The sequence below is a fragment of the Phytophthora sojae genome (assembly GCF_000149755.1).
Source record: "Phytophthora sojae unplaced genomic scaffold PHYSOscaffold_10, whole genome shotgun sequence".
In the NCBI taxonomy this organism is placed as follows: Eukaryota; Oomycota; class Peronosporomycetes; order Peronosporales; family Peronosporaceae; genus Phytophthora; species Phytophthora sojae.
The window spans coordinates 1,070,488-1,090,333 of NW_009258124.1; the positions used below are offsets into that span (position 1 = coordinate 1,070,488).

The following is a 19,846-nucleotide window of genomic DNA, read 5'->3' on the forward strand; positions in this document are numbered from 1 at the left end:
ACAACGAGCTGTACGAGACCCACCGCCATACTCTCCGTCGTTGCATGTGTCGAAGCCGTCGAGGGGGCGAATGAACCCATCGCGTCCTGGGTCGTATGTATGATGTTCAGTATGTCAATCAGGAAGCTTCGAATTTCAAAAGATTTCATTACACAACATGTACACAATTTTCAATACAAAGCTGCCTTAAAGCCGCTCATGGGAGGTGGATTGAAGCAGAGTCGGAGTCCTGGTGCAAGTGCTGCAGGTGGCGATGCTGGCACCCCGACCACCCGCAGCGACAGACAAACCACAACTTGTTGCCGTAGGAGACCGTCACCTCCTCGCCTGGGTATATATCACGAATGCTGACGGCGACCACCGTCAGGCGCTGGTCCGTTTGAACTTCGTGGAACCGGGTGCTTGGATTGCAGGCGAGGTTCATGAAGTGGAGGTTGCCGCCCACTTTCAAGGCGTCGATGCCGATGAACTTGTTGCCCGTAGTGCGGGTCCGCAGGTGCATTCTGTAGCTGTCGTTGACTGGGTCGTTCTTGCAGGGCGGCCCGAACAAGTCCATGTGGCCAAAATACTGTCCGATGACTTCTCCAGCAGGAATCGCAGCTTGCGCCACCAAGCCACGCATTCCGGTGCGCAGATTGCGACCAATTGCGAGTGCGCGGCTTTCGTGAAGCCCGTTGTCGCACTCGGCAGCGAAGGTGCAGTTGTACTCCGTGCCGAATCTGCTGCTTCGAGCGTTGAGGCAAGTGCTTGCCTTGCAGCGCTCCTTGCATCCACAGCCAAGCCCCCCTCTCATCCCCACGCTGACGGCTGGGAACTTCCAGCCGCGCGGATTCAGCTGCGCTGACGTGAACTGCACGTCATCCGGCCACGTCTCGAGCTGCCACTCGTCGCGGGGTGGGTTCACGGCACCGCCTTCGACAACAGTAAAGCCCGGGGAGCTCATGCGCGAGGCGGTGAACGACGGGCGTGCAGCTGGAAGTGGGGAGCCGATGAGCGGCGCCGTCTCGGGTTCGCCGCTGTCGGAGGCGACCGCCTCGGTATACCAAGCAGGAAGAACCTCTGCACGTTTGTGCAGGCGCGACCGGAAGGGGCTTTGGGGTGACCACGGGGGCGTCGCGGTTCTTGTTTGGGAACTTGCCGTCGCAGGCGAGTATGCAGCGTCTGGACTCGGAGCTGAGCGCGCAGGTGTGACCGGGGCGATGGTTCCGTCTCAGTGATCTGGCTGGAGCGAGGACTGAAAGGGCCATCACCCGACGAGGCAGGCGGGGAGAGCCGAAACTCCGCAAGTGGAGCCACCTGCATCGTTACAGACGCATTGACGCCTTCGGGCAGCACCACCCGACCGGATCGCGTCCTTGGCGACGCCGACCGTTGGTGGTCAGAAGAAGCGGGGGCTCCTATGCCGGAGGGCAACGAGGCCGAGTGCTCGGAGATTTCTCTGGACAGTTCCTCCTCGGCGGAGGACGTCGCGCGTGGCGACACTCGGGTCGTGACAGTAGTCTTCACGGTCATCACGGTCTTGTCAGCACCGTGGTCTTCTTGACCTTCGCGCCGGCGCGAGGTCCCACCGGTGGTCCCGTGGCGTGGCAGCAGCGATGGCCGAAGGAACTGGGTTGGCTGGTACATCAGCAGCGACTTCGCTGCGTGGCTCTCCTGACGGCGGTTCGCAGCGGTTTGACTCGATCGCAGCGGCGTCGAACGCCTCGGCGCTGAGTTTGCGGCGCTTGGAGACGAGAGCACTCAAAGTCTCGTGAGCACAGCTTGTCGCGTGGCGGCGCTTGCTCGGGGGAGACGGGTGCATGGTTGCCTAGGCGGTGAATCAACAATCTTTTAGCTGGTATGCACAACCACAACAACTCATACAGCGCACGTACACCTTTACAGCAGGCGGGGGCTTCGGCACGACGAGGCGAGATTCGAAATGAGGCGTGGGATGTGCGAGCGAGCGAGCTTTCGCGCCTTAAAGCCCTCTAAGATCGCGCGCGCAACTTCAATTCAAACGAAATCTCTAAATGAGGGAGCTGTTTGGACCCATACGTTTATTAAAATATTTTTTAATCGAGTTGCCAAATAAGGGGATGATTAAAAGGACGACCAAACCCATTTTCGAATTGTTTGAACGGAGACTTTTTTGATCCTCCAAACAATTCTGTTTAATCGCTCCGTTTAATGACCGGTTTAATCCCCCCTACACCTAATGACCAAACCGTTTTATATAGGTTTTGGAAGGCGCCCATTTGCGGCAGAATATGGGCGTTTTTGGCGGGTGAAATGGTGGGGTATGAAGTATGAGATCTAAATTACGGAGCCTTCCAAGCCACAGCTAGGGGAAAATGAAAGCGAACTAGCGAGGGATAGGGTTCACTTAGTTTGTATCGCTCAAAACAGGAACTAAACAATAGTGGTTCCCACGGAGCGGTGAATAATCTATATTGTACTGTACACCGTGAGTGCCATCAGTTTAAAATAAAATACTCGAAGGAATCAAGTTTTTTCGACCACATTCATTTTGTAATAGGATGCCAGCTACCTAAACGCTACCTCGGATACCAAGAAAAAGAATTCATGGGCTTGACGTGGGAATCGCAGCATTAATTATGAGCCAGCTTGACTTACATAAATAAAGATGCCATAATCGGCGTCCCTGCCAGCAGCAACCCCTCGTTCCTCCTGAATGAATGAATGAATGGTTCGATTACCGATTTAATGTCCTTCTCGATTTGGACAGATACTATGCACTGGTACTAGTCGTACTAGATAATGAAAATAAAACTAATCCAACACTGTGCGAAACACCACGCCGGTGCAGTACTCCTCGTTCCTCCAAGGCACCAACTGCGAAGCTGGGTACGAGAGCTGTCCTTCTCGAACGCGGTATTTTCCAGCACCCACGGTGGCAATTCGCGGTACCCCTCATCCGTGCTGATGTAGCCATTTTACGGCTTCGAGAAACAACTTTCTGATCTGACTCCGCTGCAATATTCTGGTACTTTTTCAAGTAGCGAAAAAGTGTTTTTCCGCTGAACGGCCAAGACTTTGTGCGTCATGACCAAGTCTCGACGATACGACGCGCTTCGTTGCCGCGTGGCAGCATCGGCCCCATTCTCGCCGCTCGTCGGGCCAATCAAGTGTGTGTGTGTGTGTGTGTATGTGCCCCGGTTTCCCGCTTAGATACGGCCCTGCAGAATGGAGTGTCCGGCTGGGCGGGTTTTCCCAGCGCTAGGTAGGATTAGATTGTTGGCAATCCTCTCATTTGTGGTCTTACCTCGCCTCGGACAAGCAGCGCCCAAGACCAACACCGAGCGCGGCCCAGCATGAGTCGCTGCCACTGCGCGCTCGCAAAACCCACCACACGCTGCCTCAGCTCAGCTCTCCCGAGCCTTCTCTAATAATGAACGGATTGTGTATCTGATTGGTAGAAAGGTAATAAGCCAATAGGAGGTCAGTGTAGGTACGACTCACCGTAGGTATAGTGAAACCAAGTTAAAATAGATATGCAGATGTAGGGCGGCTGTGGAGGCTTCGCGAAGCTTCCATCCGCCTGAACTGCGGGGGCGGCACTCTTAGGTCCGCACGCCCTCCCCCAAGACAGCACTTCTTCCTGTTAAACTGGTAGCACTTGTTGGTCCCAGCAACCTGACTACAAGAAGCCCATGCCGACGAACGCCCAGCTACGAGCCGAGATCGACCGGCTGAATCAAGCGATGGCAGAGCGCACGCGAGTGCCCACCAATCTGCCCAAGTTCACCGGCAAGCGGGGGGAAGACGTTCGCGAAGGGCTGTTCCGGATCGAGAAGGCCTGTCGCATCAACGGAATCCAAATCGAAGACGCGAGCGCGCGTCTGCCGGGTATCGCCGGGTCGGCGATGGAAAAGCCGGCCTCAGGATGGTTCCTGCACTGGTCATCGACGACGAGAAGTAAGGAGCACACGTGGGGGATTTTCCGTGAGCATGTGCTCCAACACTTCGAAGCTTCGAACTACCAGGCCGTCTTGCGAGAAAAGCAGCAGCGACTCAAGCAAACGGCGGACATCGAGACCTCCAACGGCGAGTACTCTGCTCTTATCTCCCGAGTTGAGGGCATGAGTGTACTTGACCAGGTACTAAGCTACGCAAACGGTCTCAAGCCTCGTACCCGTAGCTACGTCAAGCTCGAGAACCCAGAGACGCTGAGCGCGGCTATGGATCTGGCGATCAAGTACGAAGTTACGCACTTTGTGGACGACGTGCGCGACCGCCAGTCCCGCCAAGACAAGACGAAGATCTTCGCTGATCAAGCTCCCAAGCAAGACAAGCCATTCAAAGGGAAACCTTTCCGCGGCAAGGGACGGTTCAAGCCGAGGTCTGACTCCAAGCGTACTGAAGGCCGCACCTGCTATCACTGCAAGAAGCCTGACCACATCAAGGCCAACTGCTTCCTCTGGAAGAAGGAGCAAGAGAAGCAGGGAAACGAGCAACCACGTCGGTGAATGAGGGTTCTGGCGTGGGCGAGAGCGTAACCGGGACACCAAAGATTGAGAATATCAGCTTGAACGTTCTGTGCGAAAACCCTCTGGTCTACAAGTCACGTCCACTGTTCTCCGTAACAGGTGAAATCAGTGTTGGTGACAAGTGTCTCGCGACACGAAGCATGTTGTTGGACTGTGGAGCTACCACGATCTACGTATCCGAGCGTTGGGTCGAGGAGCACCAGCTTCAGACAACCAAGTTCAGCGACAAGAACATTCGTGTCAAGCTGGGAGACAACCAAATTGTCGAGGCGGAGCTTGAAGTTCTGCTGATAGAGATTCTGGTCTCGAGGCTGGACGACGCCTACAAGTGTGTGGCAGTCGTCTACCCGATTCCAGGCGAATTCGATTGCATTCTTGGAATACCATTCTTCGAAGACGTGCAACCACATATTGACTACGAATCGAAGGAACGAGAACGAGGACTCTGCACTGGAAGCGAACAGGGAAGACCTGTGAGCCGATCGAGGAAGGCGGACCGGTGATTACCTCCGGGCTTCGGAGATCTGTCGAGGCGAAAGGCCTGTCGGCGAAAAGACCCGATTCCTGTCGAGGTGCCGCGCTGGAAACGGATGTGAAGCTCACGGTTGAAGCTGTTGGTGACGCAGTACAGAAGAAATCCCCAAGTGTTGTCCGCGGACGACATGATAACGCGCAAGCTGGCAAGAGTTCAGCTGGAGACGACGACGTTGCGACGTCTGAGCGCGAGAGTACTGTAGTCGAGGCTGATGGAAGCAGCAGTACCAGGGGTGGAGACAACGCCGTGGAGAAGATGTTCACGATGGGAGTTGTCGACGAGAGTGGTATACAGACCAAATACATCACGCGCAAGAAGTTGCGGAAGTTCCTGAGAATCAAGACCAAGACGAGCGACGAGCCTGACTTCATGTTGGTGCTATCGAACGAGACGATCAAGCAAGTTGCACGTTCACTGCAACGCCGAGATCAGCCCGACAACGTTGGGAGAGCGAAAGCACAACGCTATCTGGAGACAGACTGGGACACCTTCCGAGAGAATCCAGCTTTCAATCTTCTCATGGAGTATAAGGACAACGTGTTTCGTCCAGAACTACCCGAAGGTTTACCAGAGAAGCGTGACATTGAACACCGGATCGATGTGAAGGATCCAAATATGGCGATGTACAGGCAGCAGTGGCGACAGTCGCCGGAGCAGCAGCGTGAAATCGTGCGCTGGGTCGAAGACATGGTGAAGAAGAAGCTCATTCGACCAAGCATCAGTCCCCACGCAGCCCCAACATTCTGTGTCCGGAAACCAGTTGGCTGGAGAATTGTTCACGACTACCGGTACTTGAATTCGAACACCGTGCGTCAAAGTATCCCGATGACGAGGAAGGAAGACATCCTTGACACCATGTCCGGTGCGTACTGGTTCTCCACGATGGACCTGATGTCCGCGTACTACCAAGTGCGCATGCGGGAAGAAGACATCAAGTTTACCGCATTCCAAGCGCCGAACGGTCTCTGGGAGTATCTCGTTCTTCCAATGGGAGTTTGCAACGCGCCAGCAACGATGCACAGATTGACATCGAAGCTCTTTCGAGACTTGAAGAACACGAAGTCGTTCTACGATGACATCTATGTTTTCACCAAGTCACCGAAGATTGAGGACCATCTGGACGCACTGCGGAAAACACTTGACATCTTGCGTGATAACAAGTTGTACGTCAAGCTGTCCAAGTGTGTCTTCTGCTCCGACGAGATGCCGTGTCTCGGAGATTTCGTTGGGCGAAATGGAGTTCGGATGGATCCAGACAAGGTGCAGACCATCGAGGACTGGCCTGTACCACGGACGCAAGAAGAGCTTCACAGCTTCCTTGGCTTGACAGGTTACGTCCAGCGATTCTGTCCAGAGTACGCATCTCTGACAGCCTCCATGTTTGCGCTCTTGAAGAAGAAGAACAAGCGGAACGCCAAGATTCATCTCAGCGACGAGCAGCTGAAGAACTTCATGGAGTTCAAGCGGCGACTGTGCAACCCGCCAGTATTGCACTTGCCGGATTTCAGCAGCCCCATGCATCTGCGTACCGACGCAAGCAAGTTTGCTGTCGGTGGAGTCCTTTTTCAAGTGGTGGACGGAGTTGAGCGCCCGATAGCGTACACAAGCCGGAAGATGAAGTCGGCGGAGCTCAACTATCCGACTCAGCAGCAGGAACTACTAGCGATCGTTCATGCGCTGGCAGCGTTTCGGATCTACTGCCTGGACAAACCACCCATCGTCGAGACGGATCACAAAAGTCTCGAAGGACTGTTCACCCAGAAGATGGCCAACCGACGACTCGCTCGCTGGTACGACATCCTTGCGGAATACCAGCCGACGTTCTCGTACCTTCCCGGTGCGAAGAATGGCATCGCAGACGCGTTAAGTCGAAGGTTAGACTTACAACCGGAGACGAAGTTCTTCCACGACTTACGGGTGACCAGCTTCGACAGCACATCCTTCAGCCTCGCGATCAGCGAAGTAACGGGTGACTCGGAGCTGATTACGCGCATCAAGAAAGCGTACAAGAAAGATCGTGATGACCAAGCAATCTTGACAGCAATCAAGCGACGCAAATCCGACTCAAAACCAAAGCGCGAACACCAGCAGCACAAGAAATACCGCTGCTACTCCGAAGCGAACGGGTTACTGTGGTATCAAACGCCTGCAGATGACGCTCCACGGATTGTCGTGCCCAACGATGTGAAGTTGCGACAGACAATTATCAGCGAGTGTCACGACACCAACTGCGGAGGCCATCCCGGTGCGGAACGTACGTACTTGACACTGGCGCGCCATTGGTACTGGTCAAAGATGTTGAAGTCCATCCAGAAGTTTGTCGCCGACTGCGAGCCTTGTCGGAGGAACAAGCCGCGGTTGACGAAACCTCCTGGATTGCTCGAGCCACTCAGTATTCCAGACGAGCGTTGGAGATCCATCTCCATGGACTTCATCACTGATCTGCCGCGAACGGAGCGGGGCGTCGACTCTATCTGGGTCGTCGTCGATCGGTTGACCAAGCGGTGTCATTTCGTGCCAACCACCAAGAAGGTGAACGCCGAAGGTGTTGCTCGACTCTTCATCGACAACATCTGGAAGTTACACGGCATGCCGACGAATATCGTCTCCGACCGCGACAGGAAGTTCGTGTCCGCCTTCTGGTAGCATGTCTTCAAGTCCATCGGGACGAAGCTAAGAATGACCGTTGCACATCGCGCTCAAGGTGACGGACAAACGGAGCGCATGAACCGAACCTTGGAAAAGTATCTTCGGTTGATCGTCGGTCCACTTCAAGATGATTGGGACGTCCATCTCACCAACGCTGAGTTCGCTGTCAACTCAACTGTCAACTCCAGCACGAAGCTTGCGCCGTTCGAAGCCGATCTGGGCTACATTTCGCTGAATCCACTTCAACTTGCATCCGAGCAACTTGAGAGTGTCCCCAAGAGTCGCCGCGGAGCAGAGTTTCACGAGCGACAGGCGGCGATTCTCTTACGCTGTCGCGAGGCGTTAGCTCAGGCCCAAGAATGGATGCGCGACGTCTACGACCGAAACCGTGTTGAGCAGATCTTCGAAGTTGGTGACAGGGTATACTTGAGCACGCAGAATCTGAACCCGAAGCACCCCGGCTTGCCCAACTCCACCAAGTTCGGACCCAAGTGGATTGGACCGTACACCGTGGTGCGGAAGATTCATAACCACGCGTACGAGCTCAACATCCAGGCTAGCAACAAACTGCATCCCGTCTTCAACACTGCGTCATTGAAGCCGTACAAGGAGCTGACTCGCTTGTCGAGGCCAAGCGACGTAATCTTAGCGGACGGCAGCATTGGCCAGATCGTCAAGGCATTACGTGGAAAGCGAACGCGAAAACGGCGGATCCAATATCTTGTGGAGTGGGTGGGCGAGGAGAAACAAACCTGGGAACCAGTGGAGAACTTGTCGCAAGTCCCAGATCTCATCGCGGAATTTGAATCTGCAAGGCGAAAGAAGCGTCGAAAACGGTGAAGCAGGATCAGCTGAAGGGGGGCTCAAAGGCCTACATGTATTCCCGTATTACATCCCCTCTTGTTGCAGAACCTGCTGCTTCATGCGCTTCTCCCGCTTTTTCTGCGTCTTCGACTTGCGCTTGCCGTGGCGACACTTGTATCCTGGTTGCAGCTCCACTTGCGCCATCCATTTCACGTGCTGAATCCACTACTGGTAACTCAGAGGAAGAACGTCCACCGGCGGGTTCTTGCGGGCATTGAAATTGTCAAGAGCCAGAAGTTGCTTCTCCGGACGACGGTTAACCACGACAAAGCAGTGCCCGACATCATTGCGGCCAGCGCTGACGACGTAAACACCGGGTGCTTGTTTGCGGCAAACACCTTGGAGCGTCGTGATGTTGGCACTTGACTCTGGAAGCGCGTTTCGGAGAAGGACGTCGTAGTTCAGTGGCATACTCTTGCGCTGCAGAACCTTGAAGAACTCCGTCACGTCGTCGCGAGACACACCGTACTGGATGGCTTCAGGTCGCGTGTCTTCATACGCATCCCACATCTCCATTGTGACTAGATTCGGCTGTCCGAGATAGTACAAGGCCGAGCGGAAAGCATCCATGAAACAAGTACCAGCCTCCGACGCGGAATCACGCTCCGAATACCAATAACAGAAGGTGCGCTTGTCTCCCGATTCCTTCCAAGCGTCCACCATCCTCATCATGTAGCGCGTCGACGGTTTGTCGAGCTGCTCCATCCAGACCCAGCTTAGCTGTAGCGGACTGCCTTCCCATTCCACCAAGTAGCAACGGTGCGGAGCCTTGCCCCTGACATCCAAGGCACGGACGATGCCAACCTCAGTGTTGTAATCCCAAGGCTTCTTCGGGTCGTATGGTTCTTGCGGTTGTTCGACGGGTGCTTTTTGGGCGCCGGAGGAAGCGGCATCGGATGCCACGTCGAAGTCTCGTCACCGCGACGCAAGCGCGAGCGGTCAACCTGAGGCAGGCCTTCATCGTCGTCACTATCGTCGAAAAGCCCCGATTCATCTTCAGGCGAGGACTCAAAGGTCGCCCCAAGCACAGGCTCAGCAGCTATCGCCTCCTCGACAGACAACCCTTCCACATCGAGCATGAAGATCAACTCCTGGAGGCGCGTAGGTGGAGAAAAACCACCAGCCGAAGCAACAACCTCACGCGGCGCTGGCGACGCAGGCGGCGGCGCCGGGGACGCCGAGCCCGAATCTGGAGAGCCAAGACCGGGAGAGCGACTGGTGAGCTCTAATTCTTCCCACACATGCACCATTTCTTCGTCAAGACCGGAGTCAGTATCGCTGTCTTCACCAGCAGCGGCCACAACATCGACAATCTGCGCGAGCGCGGCGGCGCATTCAGAGTCTGCCGGCGCGGCCGGCAGAGGCGACACAGACGGCGGAGCCTCAACATCATGATCAGCCGTCGCTGGAGGCGAGGCAGAACGCGCGGAAGCAGGAGACTGCATTCCGGCAGCAGTAGAAACCGCTAGCGACACAACTATCAGCCCAAGGAACCAATCCAAGCCTCCAACAACCAGGCCGAGGCGAAGGAGAAGCGAGGTCGGACTAATTCCTCAGGCGACAGCCGGAAGCGTCGCGGTTCTCTGTCTTTTTCGGGAATGACAAGTCGGAAGGGCGCGCAGCCAGAGAAGGGGTGACTGTATCTGATTGGTAGAAAGGTAATCCAATAGGAGGTCAGTGTAGGTACGACTCACCGTAGGTATAGTGAAACCAAGTTAAAATAGATATGCAGATGTAGGGCGGCTGTGGAGGCTTCGCGAAGCTTCCATCCGCCTGAACTGCGGGGGCGGCACTCTTAGTACCGCACGCCCTCCCCCAAGACAGCACTTCTTCCTGTTAAAGATTGCCTTGCCCCACGCACAAGTGTTGAGAGTGGATGCGGAAATGTCGAGTTAGTGCTGTATTGATCGAACCATATCTGCTACAGTGGCTTTATTGGACTATGCAACTTGATACAGCCGTCTTTTCGAGCGAGTGGCTTACAGTGTACTCCAGACCTCTACTACTACTTGTCTCCAGAACGAGACTGATCCAAGTATGGCAGTGACTCCTCTTCTGGGAAGTTCAACGACCGAGAAGGCGTTCAGGAAATTTAAATCAAGCATTTGTCAGGAATCCCCGTTCGACAGAATTGACGTCCTGACATTTCCGACGAAGGAGTCCATCGAAGTCTGTGGAGGCAAACGTCACAGGTATCTGCTACTGGACAACACTCGGTTTCAAGTTCTGTCGTGTCTTCCGGATAAGAACTACATTGGCTTGAGACGCTTGCAGATTGAAGGACGAAGTGTGACCCCGTGGGTAAAAACTGGCTAGGTTGCAGCGCTTGATAGGTTAAAAAAATCTGAACGTTAGACGTGCTGTCGTGTTCAGTGCTTCGAAATATTTCTTACGGAAACAAAGGAACAAACCTCTCACTGTTTGGCGTTCCATTCTAAACTTCAAGTGAACAACGGCACAATCCGCTCGTCAGGATCATGCAAGTATGGGCACTATGGGTTGTTGATTGCGAGGATAATCTTCTCGTTCTTTCACGTGTTTAGAGTCTCAACTTGACTCTCAACAAGGTGCTTGAAGTGCTTCAACTGGTAGTTTATGCAGGTGCCTCAAATGGCCGAGTCCTCATTGCAACAATTCTCAATTTCCAAGACCACCACACCCGGCTTCAACACGTTGCACTAAGTGGCCAAGTGCAGGCGTTGATTCGCTGAAAAAAGATGTGCCTGCCGCCCCCTCTGCGACGTGTATGAACTTGATATTTGTATAGATACGACGGGTCGCGGCGCTTCAACTTGAGCAAGGAAACTCGTCACGTCAAGTCCAGCACCAGCACGCACTTCCTCGTTCGCACCGATGTACGTCGAGCTTCCGCCCTTACACACGCCCCGAGCATCTTCTGAGTGCATTGCCCCAGACTTTTCGTCGCTATGCAGGCCATCCGGGAGACCATCTACTCGTTCAAGGCGCGGTGGTTCGACACCCACGCCCAGTGCGTCTCCGTCCTTAGAGCTGTTGAGAGCTGCTGGAGGTTGATCGGTGTGTTGCTGCTTGCTGCTGCAGACTAAATCGCCAGTACAACGTGCGGTACTTCGTGGACACGCACAACGTCGAGATCTTCGACACCAAGACGAGCCGCCTCTTCCTCAAGAAGAGCGAGTGCCCGGCCACACTCTCGGCCAAGGACTTCTTCCTGGGGGCCAAGGTGCTCATCTACGGCCGCCACTTCGAGCTGCAGGACTATCTGGACCCGTTCACGGCGGAGAAACTCGGCCGACAGCAGCAAAAGTCCGTGCTGGTGATCAAAGCTCGCATGGTGGACCATGTTGGTGCCGTACTGGACTTCCTCTCGCACCAGCAGTTCGCCTTCTCGGCGATTAAGATGATGGAGGTGGGGCGGTCGCACGCGGAGAAGCTGTACGAGCTGCAGCGAGGGACAAGCGACTTTGAGACGCGAGTCGAGCAACTCGCGGGAGCTCCTGTCGTGGCTATGGAGCTCGTGCAGGAGAACTGCCTTGGCAAGCTCAAGCAGGTTGTGTCGAACTTGAGTGCACGGTTCAATGCGCAGCCAGGCGAGTTCGAGAGCGCAGCGTCCGTCCTGGAGGCGCAGCAGCTCCGCAGCTTCTACTTCGAGACGCCGCACGCTCCGACTGCTACCTTCGACAACTGTACATGCTGCGTGGTTCTACCCCACGTGATCAAAGAAGGCTTGGCTGGGGAGGTGGTGTCCGCTATCCAGCGCGACGGTGGCGTGCGCATCACGGCCATGGAGTTGTTCATCCTGGATCGCACCACAGCTGCCGAGTTCCTCGAGGTGTACGAAGGTGTGGTGCCGCACTTTAACGAGTCCGTGGATCACTTCACCACTGGCCCGTGCCTCGCCATGGAACTGGTGGGGCAGCACACGAACGACGTCGTCACGCAGTTCCGAGCCAGCGCCGGTCCGTGGGACGTGGAGATGGCCAAGGAGCTCAAGCCACAGACCATCCGCGCCAAGTTCGGTCACGACCGCGTCCGCAACGCCGTGCACTGCACCGACCTGGCCGAAGACGGCGTACTCGAGTGCCAGTACTTCTTCGACATCCTATCACGCCGCCAAGTGCGCAGCTAGCTTGGCTCTGTCTGCTCTTCCTCAGCCATCAACAGCCTTCCATAACATCAGCCACAGCTCAACAAAACGAGAGAAACAAAAAACTTTGGAGATTCCACCGTAGCAACAGCAAGGGAAAAAAACTCACATTAAGCCGGGAGCTCCTTCCTGTCTTGCTTTGCTGCTGGAGCTGCGTGTGTGTTGTATTGTCTAGTATCTGTACTTGGTGGAGTAGTCTTTGGGGGAGATGACGAGGCCGCGACCCTTGCGCGCGCCGCGGTATACGGTCTCGATGATGTCGATCATCTCGCCCTTGTTGTTGAAGGCCCAGTTGATCTTGTTGTTGTTGCCCGTGCCCAGGTCGATCATGATGTGCTTGTTGCGGAAGAAGAACATGACGGTGCACGGGTCGTACAGCTCGTACATGGTGTTGAAGTCGGGCACCTCCGTGATGTCCACCACGTAGATGGCGGCGAAGTTCTTGACGTCCTCCGCCACGCCGCACAGCACCTCGTCCATCTGCATGCACGTCGGGTCGTGGTCGTGGCCGAAGCGGATCACCACCACGCGGTCGCCCTCGTTCAGGATGGCCTGGTCCACGGCCCAGCCGCTCTCCAGGTGCGGCAACAGGTACGACATTCTTGCTGGCTGCCGCGCTTCTCGAATTATGATGGCAGCACCCAAAGTGGTCACTAGTTCGGTATAGTGACCAACGGCTTTTCGGAGAACTCAGATATCACATTCTACAGGTAATTTGCACCTGCATATAGCGCTACGTCTGCAGAGCTTAACGCTCAATAGGTGGCGTTCTAAACATACGATGCGCTCTCTGATATATGATACGGAAGAGACCTTTTCACCGACCATCACTCCTGCGGTCACATCCGAATCCTCACTTGAGACCAGCAAGGAGTGCGCATTCCGCATCCGTGTCCTGGCCCGGCAGCAGCATGGCGCCGCATCCGGCCTCCCGACGGAGCCGCAGCGACCGTCTGCACCTGCTGTCGCTGTCGCTCGTGCTGCTGCTCTCTACAGACACGACCGCGGCCGCCGTTGAAGCTGAAGGTGACGCCGCGCACCCGCACTGCGCCGACTTCCTGCAGCACTGCGCGTGGAACGCCAGCACTTCTTCCTGCGAGTTCCGCGAGTCCGTTTCCTTCGTCTGCGGTCCTCGCAGCGCCGCAGAGCCGCCGGTAGCAGCGGCCGCAGGCTCCGGCTCGCTCCTGGACGCGGTGACGGTCTCCGCTGCGAGTTTCGAGGGCGATTCCAATGCTGAAGACGTCGAGGTGGGGGAAGTCTCAGCCGTCCAGGGCTATACGTGTCACTGGGACGTGGCGGGCGGTCTGTATGTCGCACCAGGTGTGGATGTCGCTGTGGAGGGCGACGACTGCCTGCTGCACGTGGGCTCGGGTCAAATGGTGCTGCTTGGAGCCAAGGCGAGCTTGAGAGCATCATCGTTGAGTGTGGAGGCATCGTTCGTACATTTGGAGGTGCAGGCGCAAATCTCGGCGTCCTATAGTGGATCGTTCCGTGGCGGCCGCGGGCTGTTTACTGGTACCGATGAGTTCGGTGCGAGTCACGGTGGAGGTGGAGGACAGCGGCTCATTGCCAATGCGACGATGCTCACGCAACAGACTACCAGAGGGTTCTTTGATGTGCGAGGACGTACAGTAGATGTGGAGCTGATTGAGGAGAAGGAGGCGCTGCTGAAGGAAAGCAGCGCGGGCTGGCAGCTTGCGGACTTGTGGGCCAAGGAGAAGGCGCTGGTGGCTGATCCAGCGGTGATGACCACGTCATCAGGAGCTTCGGGGGATCCTAGCGCAACGATTGCGCCCTTCTTGCTTGGCAGTGGAAGTCGAATTGTGATTTCAGGGAACGACTCGAGCAAACGTGTTGCCACGGTTGATGGAGGAGGGCGAATTCAGATTAAGGCATCGAAAGATGTTGTGGTTATGGACGGCGCTAAGATCCAGGCAAATGGCGCGTCGGCGATTGCGGGAGTGAGTGGCGGATCAGGTGGCTCCGTGTACATTTCAGCCAATGCACTGTCGGTAAGCGGAAAAGTGGAGGCTAAGGGTGGAGATGCTTTCTGTACAGAGAATGCTGCGGAGCGTGGCGTCACGCACTGTTATCCCGCAGGTGGTGGTGGCCGTGTGCAAATAACTTTCATGTCCAGCCAGCTTGACACGAACGCGATCGACACGACAGGTGGAACATTAAACTCGGATCAAGTCAAGGAGCTGCTGGCGAAGAACAATCGTTTTCGCCACGTTCAGGTGTCAGCACTAGCCGGCGCGGCGGGTACCTACTACCAGGTTGTGCAGCACTCGGATGGAGTGCACGAAGCCCAGCTGCTAGTTGACAATGATATGCAGCGGCTGTGGCCTAACCGTGTTCTAAGTGACGACGGAGATACACTTGATATTGACGAAATGGATACAGTAATTGGCGGTGCGGTTACGAGCTTGTACGTTGGAGACGATGATGCAGCAAATATTGACGCTTTGACGATATCTGACGGCGCTGTAGTCGCGACGGGCTCCTTACAGCTACCTGGGGGCGATTTGAGGGTGCTAAATGGTTCATTTCTCCTTGATGCTCTGCTGGTGGGATTGCCGCATCAATTACCTGACTCGATCAGTGTCCACAGCAGAACCAAGCCTCCTGTTCTGCAGATTCGCGTGCGAGATATGTTGGTCTCAAGTAACTCTCAGATGATTTTGCCCACGAGCGCGCTTCAACTATCTGCTCGTTCCGTGTCGATGGATGCAACGGCAGCTCTCGAGTTTACGTGGAGTGCACAGATCAGCACGAACCAGAATATCCACATTGATGCCAATGTCTCGAGCGCGCTAACTCCTATTATCGCGGTGTCTCCATCAACAACAGCTACCTCTACCGCAACTACCAAGCTTGTTGACAGTAAAATGTTGGCTTTGGTAAGTGGTGGTGATGTGTCCCTGGGCGGTGTGATCGAAGTAGGTGCGCTCTCGGTATCCTCCGAGTTTTCGATCACTATCAACGGACACCTCGAAGCGCTAAATGGTCCAAACATCAAGTCAACTTTTCGATCCTGTATGGAACAGCAGTGGCTATCGGTTGGGTCATTGAAAGAAGACCTGGGGAAGGGAGGCCATCATGATGATTCTGCGGAAGGAGCACCGATACCGAATATCCCTTCGGCACTACCAGCGTTGAGCAACTTCACGCTAGTACTGCATGCACGTGGCTCTATCTATGTTGGACAGTCAGATGAGGCAAAGAAGCAACTAGAAGACCAGCTTGAAGAGACTGATGAGCTTCCGCCGCAACCGGTTGGCCGTGTTCGTGGCGGCGCCGTCCTGATTTGTGCGACTGACTCGGTTGAAATATCACCTGGATCTATTGTCTCAGCCGATGGTATGGGAGAACTCGCGAATCAAGGCCCTGGCATGGGATCGTGTGTTGGCTCCATAGGTGGAGGCGCGGGTTACGGAGGTCGGGGAGCAGACTCAAGCGTGGTGACAAAAATCGGCAATTACGCTTCTGGTGGTCTTCCTTATGGTACACGTTCAGGGACTGGAATGTTAGGCTCCGGTGGTGGCTGCGTAGATGGTGGTAACGGTGGAGGCATTGTAATGCTTGGCGCTACAGGTCTTGTACTGAACGGTGAAATTCACTGCAATGGCGATGGCGGAGCAAATGGTGCAGGAGGTGGTTCTGGAGGATTTTTAGGGCTGTCTGTAGCACAGTATTTGCGTGGTCACGGCCACATAAGTGCTGTCGGTGGCGGATCCGAATGCACTGATGCTATTGAGAGCCTTGAGAGCGAGACTAGCTGGCAGGAACCCGCGTTTCTCATTGGAAAACTCCAGTATGATGCTGCTGACGAACAAGCTGAGGCTCAATCACCAATGAGCTCGAAGGTTGTACCCCGCCTTTGTGGAGGCGGCGGCGGAGGTGGCCGGTTGCAGCTCACGGGATGTGAGCTTAGCACTTTTGACCGGTGTACGAGAGGATTTGACGGCAACTACACTGTTGCTGGAGGTGCAACCTCTTTCAAATTGATCAGTGGAGGCGAAAACACAGCAGGGTTGCCGGCGCCAACGCCTGCATCAACGGTAGCGCAAAAATCCATCGTTCCTGCAGGAGCTAGTGGATCATTTTTTGGCTTCCCATGCCCACCTGGCTCTGGTGGTCTATTTTGCCGGCTCTGCCCAGTGGGCAAGTACAAGTCCGAGAGCAATAGTGCTGAATGCGTGGTATGTACAAACGCGCCATCAAACGCGCATTACATCGGGCTCGGTGCCACGAGTGCACGCTGTGACTGGACATGTGATCCCGGCTACTCAGGCTATTACTGCGTCTCGCCTATTCAGCAACTACTTGATGCGTGCGGTGGCGAGTTCGGATTTGCTCTTGTGCTTATGAGCATCGCAGCTTTCTTCATCTTGCTGGGGTACGCCTGCAGGAACCGCAAGGAGCCGTCATACACCCGCATGTACAACAGCCGTGGTGCTAAGGGCGAGCGGCAGCATTTGCTGTCTTCTGCTGTTGCGAACTCACAGCAAAGCTGGTGGGCATCGTTATTTCGCTGCTTCTACTGGCCTCGGGTTGGCTATCCGAAACTTATGGAGCGAGATCTACCTGAGCACATGGCTCGACTCTACTTTGCTGGGTATAATGACCCGGACTCCCCGCTCAAGCTCCGCACAACCGTCCCGCCATCTCTCAAAAAGGTGTTGTACGACGTGGAGTTCAAGAATTTGGCAGATCGGATCAACCGCGTTCTGGCGTGGCAGCGTGGGCCATGCTCCAGCTGGGGAAAGATTGTGTACTTCATAGTGGCACTACTGTGCTACCCGTTCGCGTCCGAGGTGGAGCTTTTCCGACGGCACATTCGTGTGAACGAGCTGAAGCGAATTGTGGCGAAGTACAACCACGCATGTATGAAGGGCCCTCGTGCGCGTGGCCTGCTCAACGCTGTAAAGCTTGGGTACTGCGCTGATTATTCGCTTGTCTACCTCGAACTGCTGTACAAGGAGAGCTCGCAGTCCGTCTGCGTTCCCACAACCAAGATCGGCAAGCCGTCTCTACCGCTCGTGCTTCTGTTTGCTGGCTGCGGAACCTATTTCTCTCCGTTTTACCTGGATCCCAACGACTTGCTTGTGCGATCGATCCCGCAATGCCCGGAGCTTACAGCATTCATCGACGAGCCGTGGATTGAATTTGTTGCTGAACTGAACGAGCTGCTGCGTGTCGTGCAGCGCGACGAAGCTTCACTTGTGGAGTCTCTCATACCTGTGGCCGTGTATCTGGAAAAGCAACGTGCACTGGCGGCATTAGGGAACAATTCCAGCAAACTTGGCGGTTTACGCATCTACCTCGGCAGGTTCTACGTCCAAGACGAGCTGGACATGGGCGAAGAATTTAAGCTTGGCCTCTTCCTCACAACTGCCGATGAGTCGATGGATAATGTCAGCAGCAACAACAACAATGTCCAGCAGGCGCACCAGCAAGCCCCTCCTTCTTCTTCCAACCGATACGGCTACGGTAGCCACCGTTCGAAGGACACCAATTACTACAACATCAACGATGTGTATGGATATGGGCGCGGTGATTCTCTCGACTATCCAGGACCTCGCCGCAGCAACGGGAGCTTCGGTAATGCTGACGGTCTACTCTACGACATGGGTGGGTGGGGCACAGCTCTGACGAACAGCAACTCGTCGCGTGGGAGAAGCCGTAGCTCCAACGAACCCGGAAGTGGCAATGGAGCTGCCCCGAACCCCGTTAGCAGCATCCGAGAAGAGGCACTACGCATTCGGTCGTCCAGTTCCCACGGAGATGGATTGGCTGGCCACTCAGGACGCGGTGGAAACCCGGACGATGTGCTGGTGCTAATGGGCTCTGGGTCCTCGAAGAAGAAACGACATAACAGCGCTGCACATCACACTTTTTACGAAGGTTGGCTGGGACCAGTGGATGCATCGCTTCCTGTTCCGGGCGTGCTTATTTGTGCTGACGAGCTTCGCGAACGCCTGGCGGATCGGGCGCCACGTCAGATGTTGCGATCATTCTTGCGCTTCCATTTGCTGCCTCGCAATCTGCCTCGTAGCAGTTCACTGAACCTGTCGTGGATGCTGAGCATCTCGCTATTGTCGCTCCTTATGGTGGATCTGGCTATCACGTTTGCCATCTTGGTGAACCTGAAATGCGTCACGAATGGTGAAGTGGATCACGACTGCAGTGCTTCCATTATGGTTCCCGTGCTGCTGGTGCCGCCTCTTGCGCTGGTCGTATCGCCAATCATGGGCATCGTTTCGCTGGCGCTATCGTCGTCGACCTTCACGCGTCGTTTCTCGGTGTGGAACGCGCTCTCTATGGCCAGCGTGGGGATCGCCATTTTGGCCTGCATCGCTCAGTCGAGTAGACTTGTCGCTCCCTGGTTTGCAGGCCCACTGCCACTACTCCCAGTGATCGCCATGGGCGTCAAGGCCGGCCAAGCATACGTGGTGGAGCGCTATATCGCTTTCCAAGAAACCAAGCGGCGGCGCCGCGGCTGGCGCGGCATCATGAAGCGCCGACTGTCGGATGCCAGCATTCCCACCGAGTCTCCGTAGTAAGTACCACTGTTCTATCGAGTTTGTTGCCACCAGCATTGAGCTTACATTAGCTTATGTCATCCCGTGTAGTTCGTCCCCTGCTCCTGGCCGAGCCGAGTTCCGCCTCACATCAACACCACCGATACGCGACGACCAAGGCTTCAACATTTACGGAGGCTACAACTGAGCACGCTGCTCAAGATACACACGTGCATGCGGGAGTAAGTGAATGAATGAATATAAATGCGAATATAAAATCCGGCTACGCAGTACGAATGTTCCTGTGGTCGCCACGACTGCAGTAAAGTGCAGGTGCACCTGACAGATTAATCGAGCACCAAAGACACGAATCTGAAGCTATGCATTAAACCACTTCAACTTCATGAGCCAGGGTCGTCAGATGCACCCTGCTGCACATGAAGTGATATACATACTACATGTACATGTACACTCGGACGACCTCACGCCATGCAGCAACTCGTCCGAGTTGTCCATTTGGCGCTGGCCGTTCTAAGCTCGAACGCTCGCCGCGTAAACCTGGATTCCAGCGGTCCATGAAGCCACGCCAGTGACGACACGACGAGCGGCGCAGAGCAGAGCAGGGGCTCCAATCGCTGAGCGTCTTCATGCGGTGGTC

The 19,846-nt window shown here is 55.3% G+C and overlaps 5 protein-coding genes across 5 annotated transcripts; 3 read left to right on the top strand and 2 right to left on the bottom strand.

Annotated features, from left to right (window-relative positions):
• Window positions 1-196: 196 nt before the first annotated feature.
• On the bottom strand, window positions 197-622 carry PHYSODRAFT_525188 (hypothetical protein; the record flags this gene model as incomplete). The annotated part of the gene is made up of 1 exon (XM_009537232.1): window positions 197-622. The coding sequence occupies one exon, from the start codon at window positions 620-622 to the stop codon at window positions 197-199; it is 426 nt and encodes a 141-aa protein (XP_009535527.1).
• A 3,031-nt stretch (window positions 623-3,653) lies between these two features.
• On the top strand, window positions 3,654-4,469 carry PHYSODRAFT_525830 (hypothetical protein; the record flags this gene model as incomplete). The annotated part of the gene is made up of 1 exon (XM_009537233.1): window positions 3,654-4,469. The coding sequence occupies one exon, from the start codon at window positions 3,654-3,656 to the stop codon at window positions 4,467-4,469; it is 816 nt and encodes a 271-aa protein (XP_009535528.1).
• Window positions 4,470-7,241: 2,772 nt separating this feature from the next.
• Window positions 7,242-7,706, bottom strand: PHYSODRAFT_525717 (hypothetical protein; the record flags this gene model as incomplete). Its single annotated transcript, XM_009537234.1, has 3 exons — window positions 7,242-7,293; window positions 7,375-7,499; window positions 7,551-7,706. Coding segments are annotated over 3 exons (333 nt in total), but the record flags the coding sequence as incomplete, so codon positions are not given.
• Window positions 7,707-10,448: 2,742 nt separating this feature from the next.
• PHYSODRAFT_524352 (hypothetical protein) lies at window positions 10,449-10,868 on the top strand (the record flags this gene model as incomplete). Its single annotated transcript, XM_009537235.1, has 3 exons — window positions 10,449-10,498; window positions 10,602-10,769; window positions 10,820-10,868. Coding segments are annotated over 3 exons (267 nt in total), but the record flags the coding sequence as incomplete, so codon positions are not given.
• Window positions 10,869-11,465: 597 nt separating this feature from the next.
• Window positions 11,466-19,227, top strand: PHYSODRAFT_318757 (hypothetical protein; the record flags this gene model as incomplete). The annotated part of the gene is made up of 5 exons (XM_009537236.1): window positions 11,466-11,527; window positions 11,599-12,634; window positions 12,861-13,073; window positions 13,104-13,255; window positions 13,611-19,227. The coding sequence occupies 5 exons, from the start codon at window positions 11,466-11,468 to the stop codon at window positions 19,225-19,227; spliced, it is 7,080 nt and encodes a 2,359-aa protein (XP_009535531.1).
• Between the last annotated feature and the right edge of the window lie 619 nt (window positions 19,228-19,846).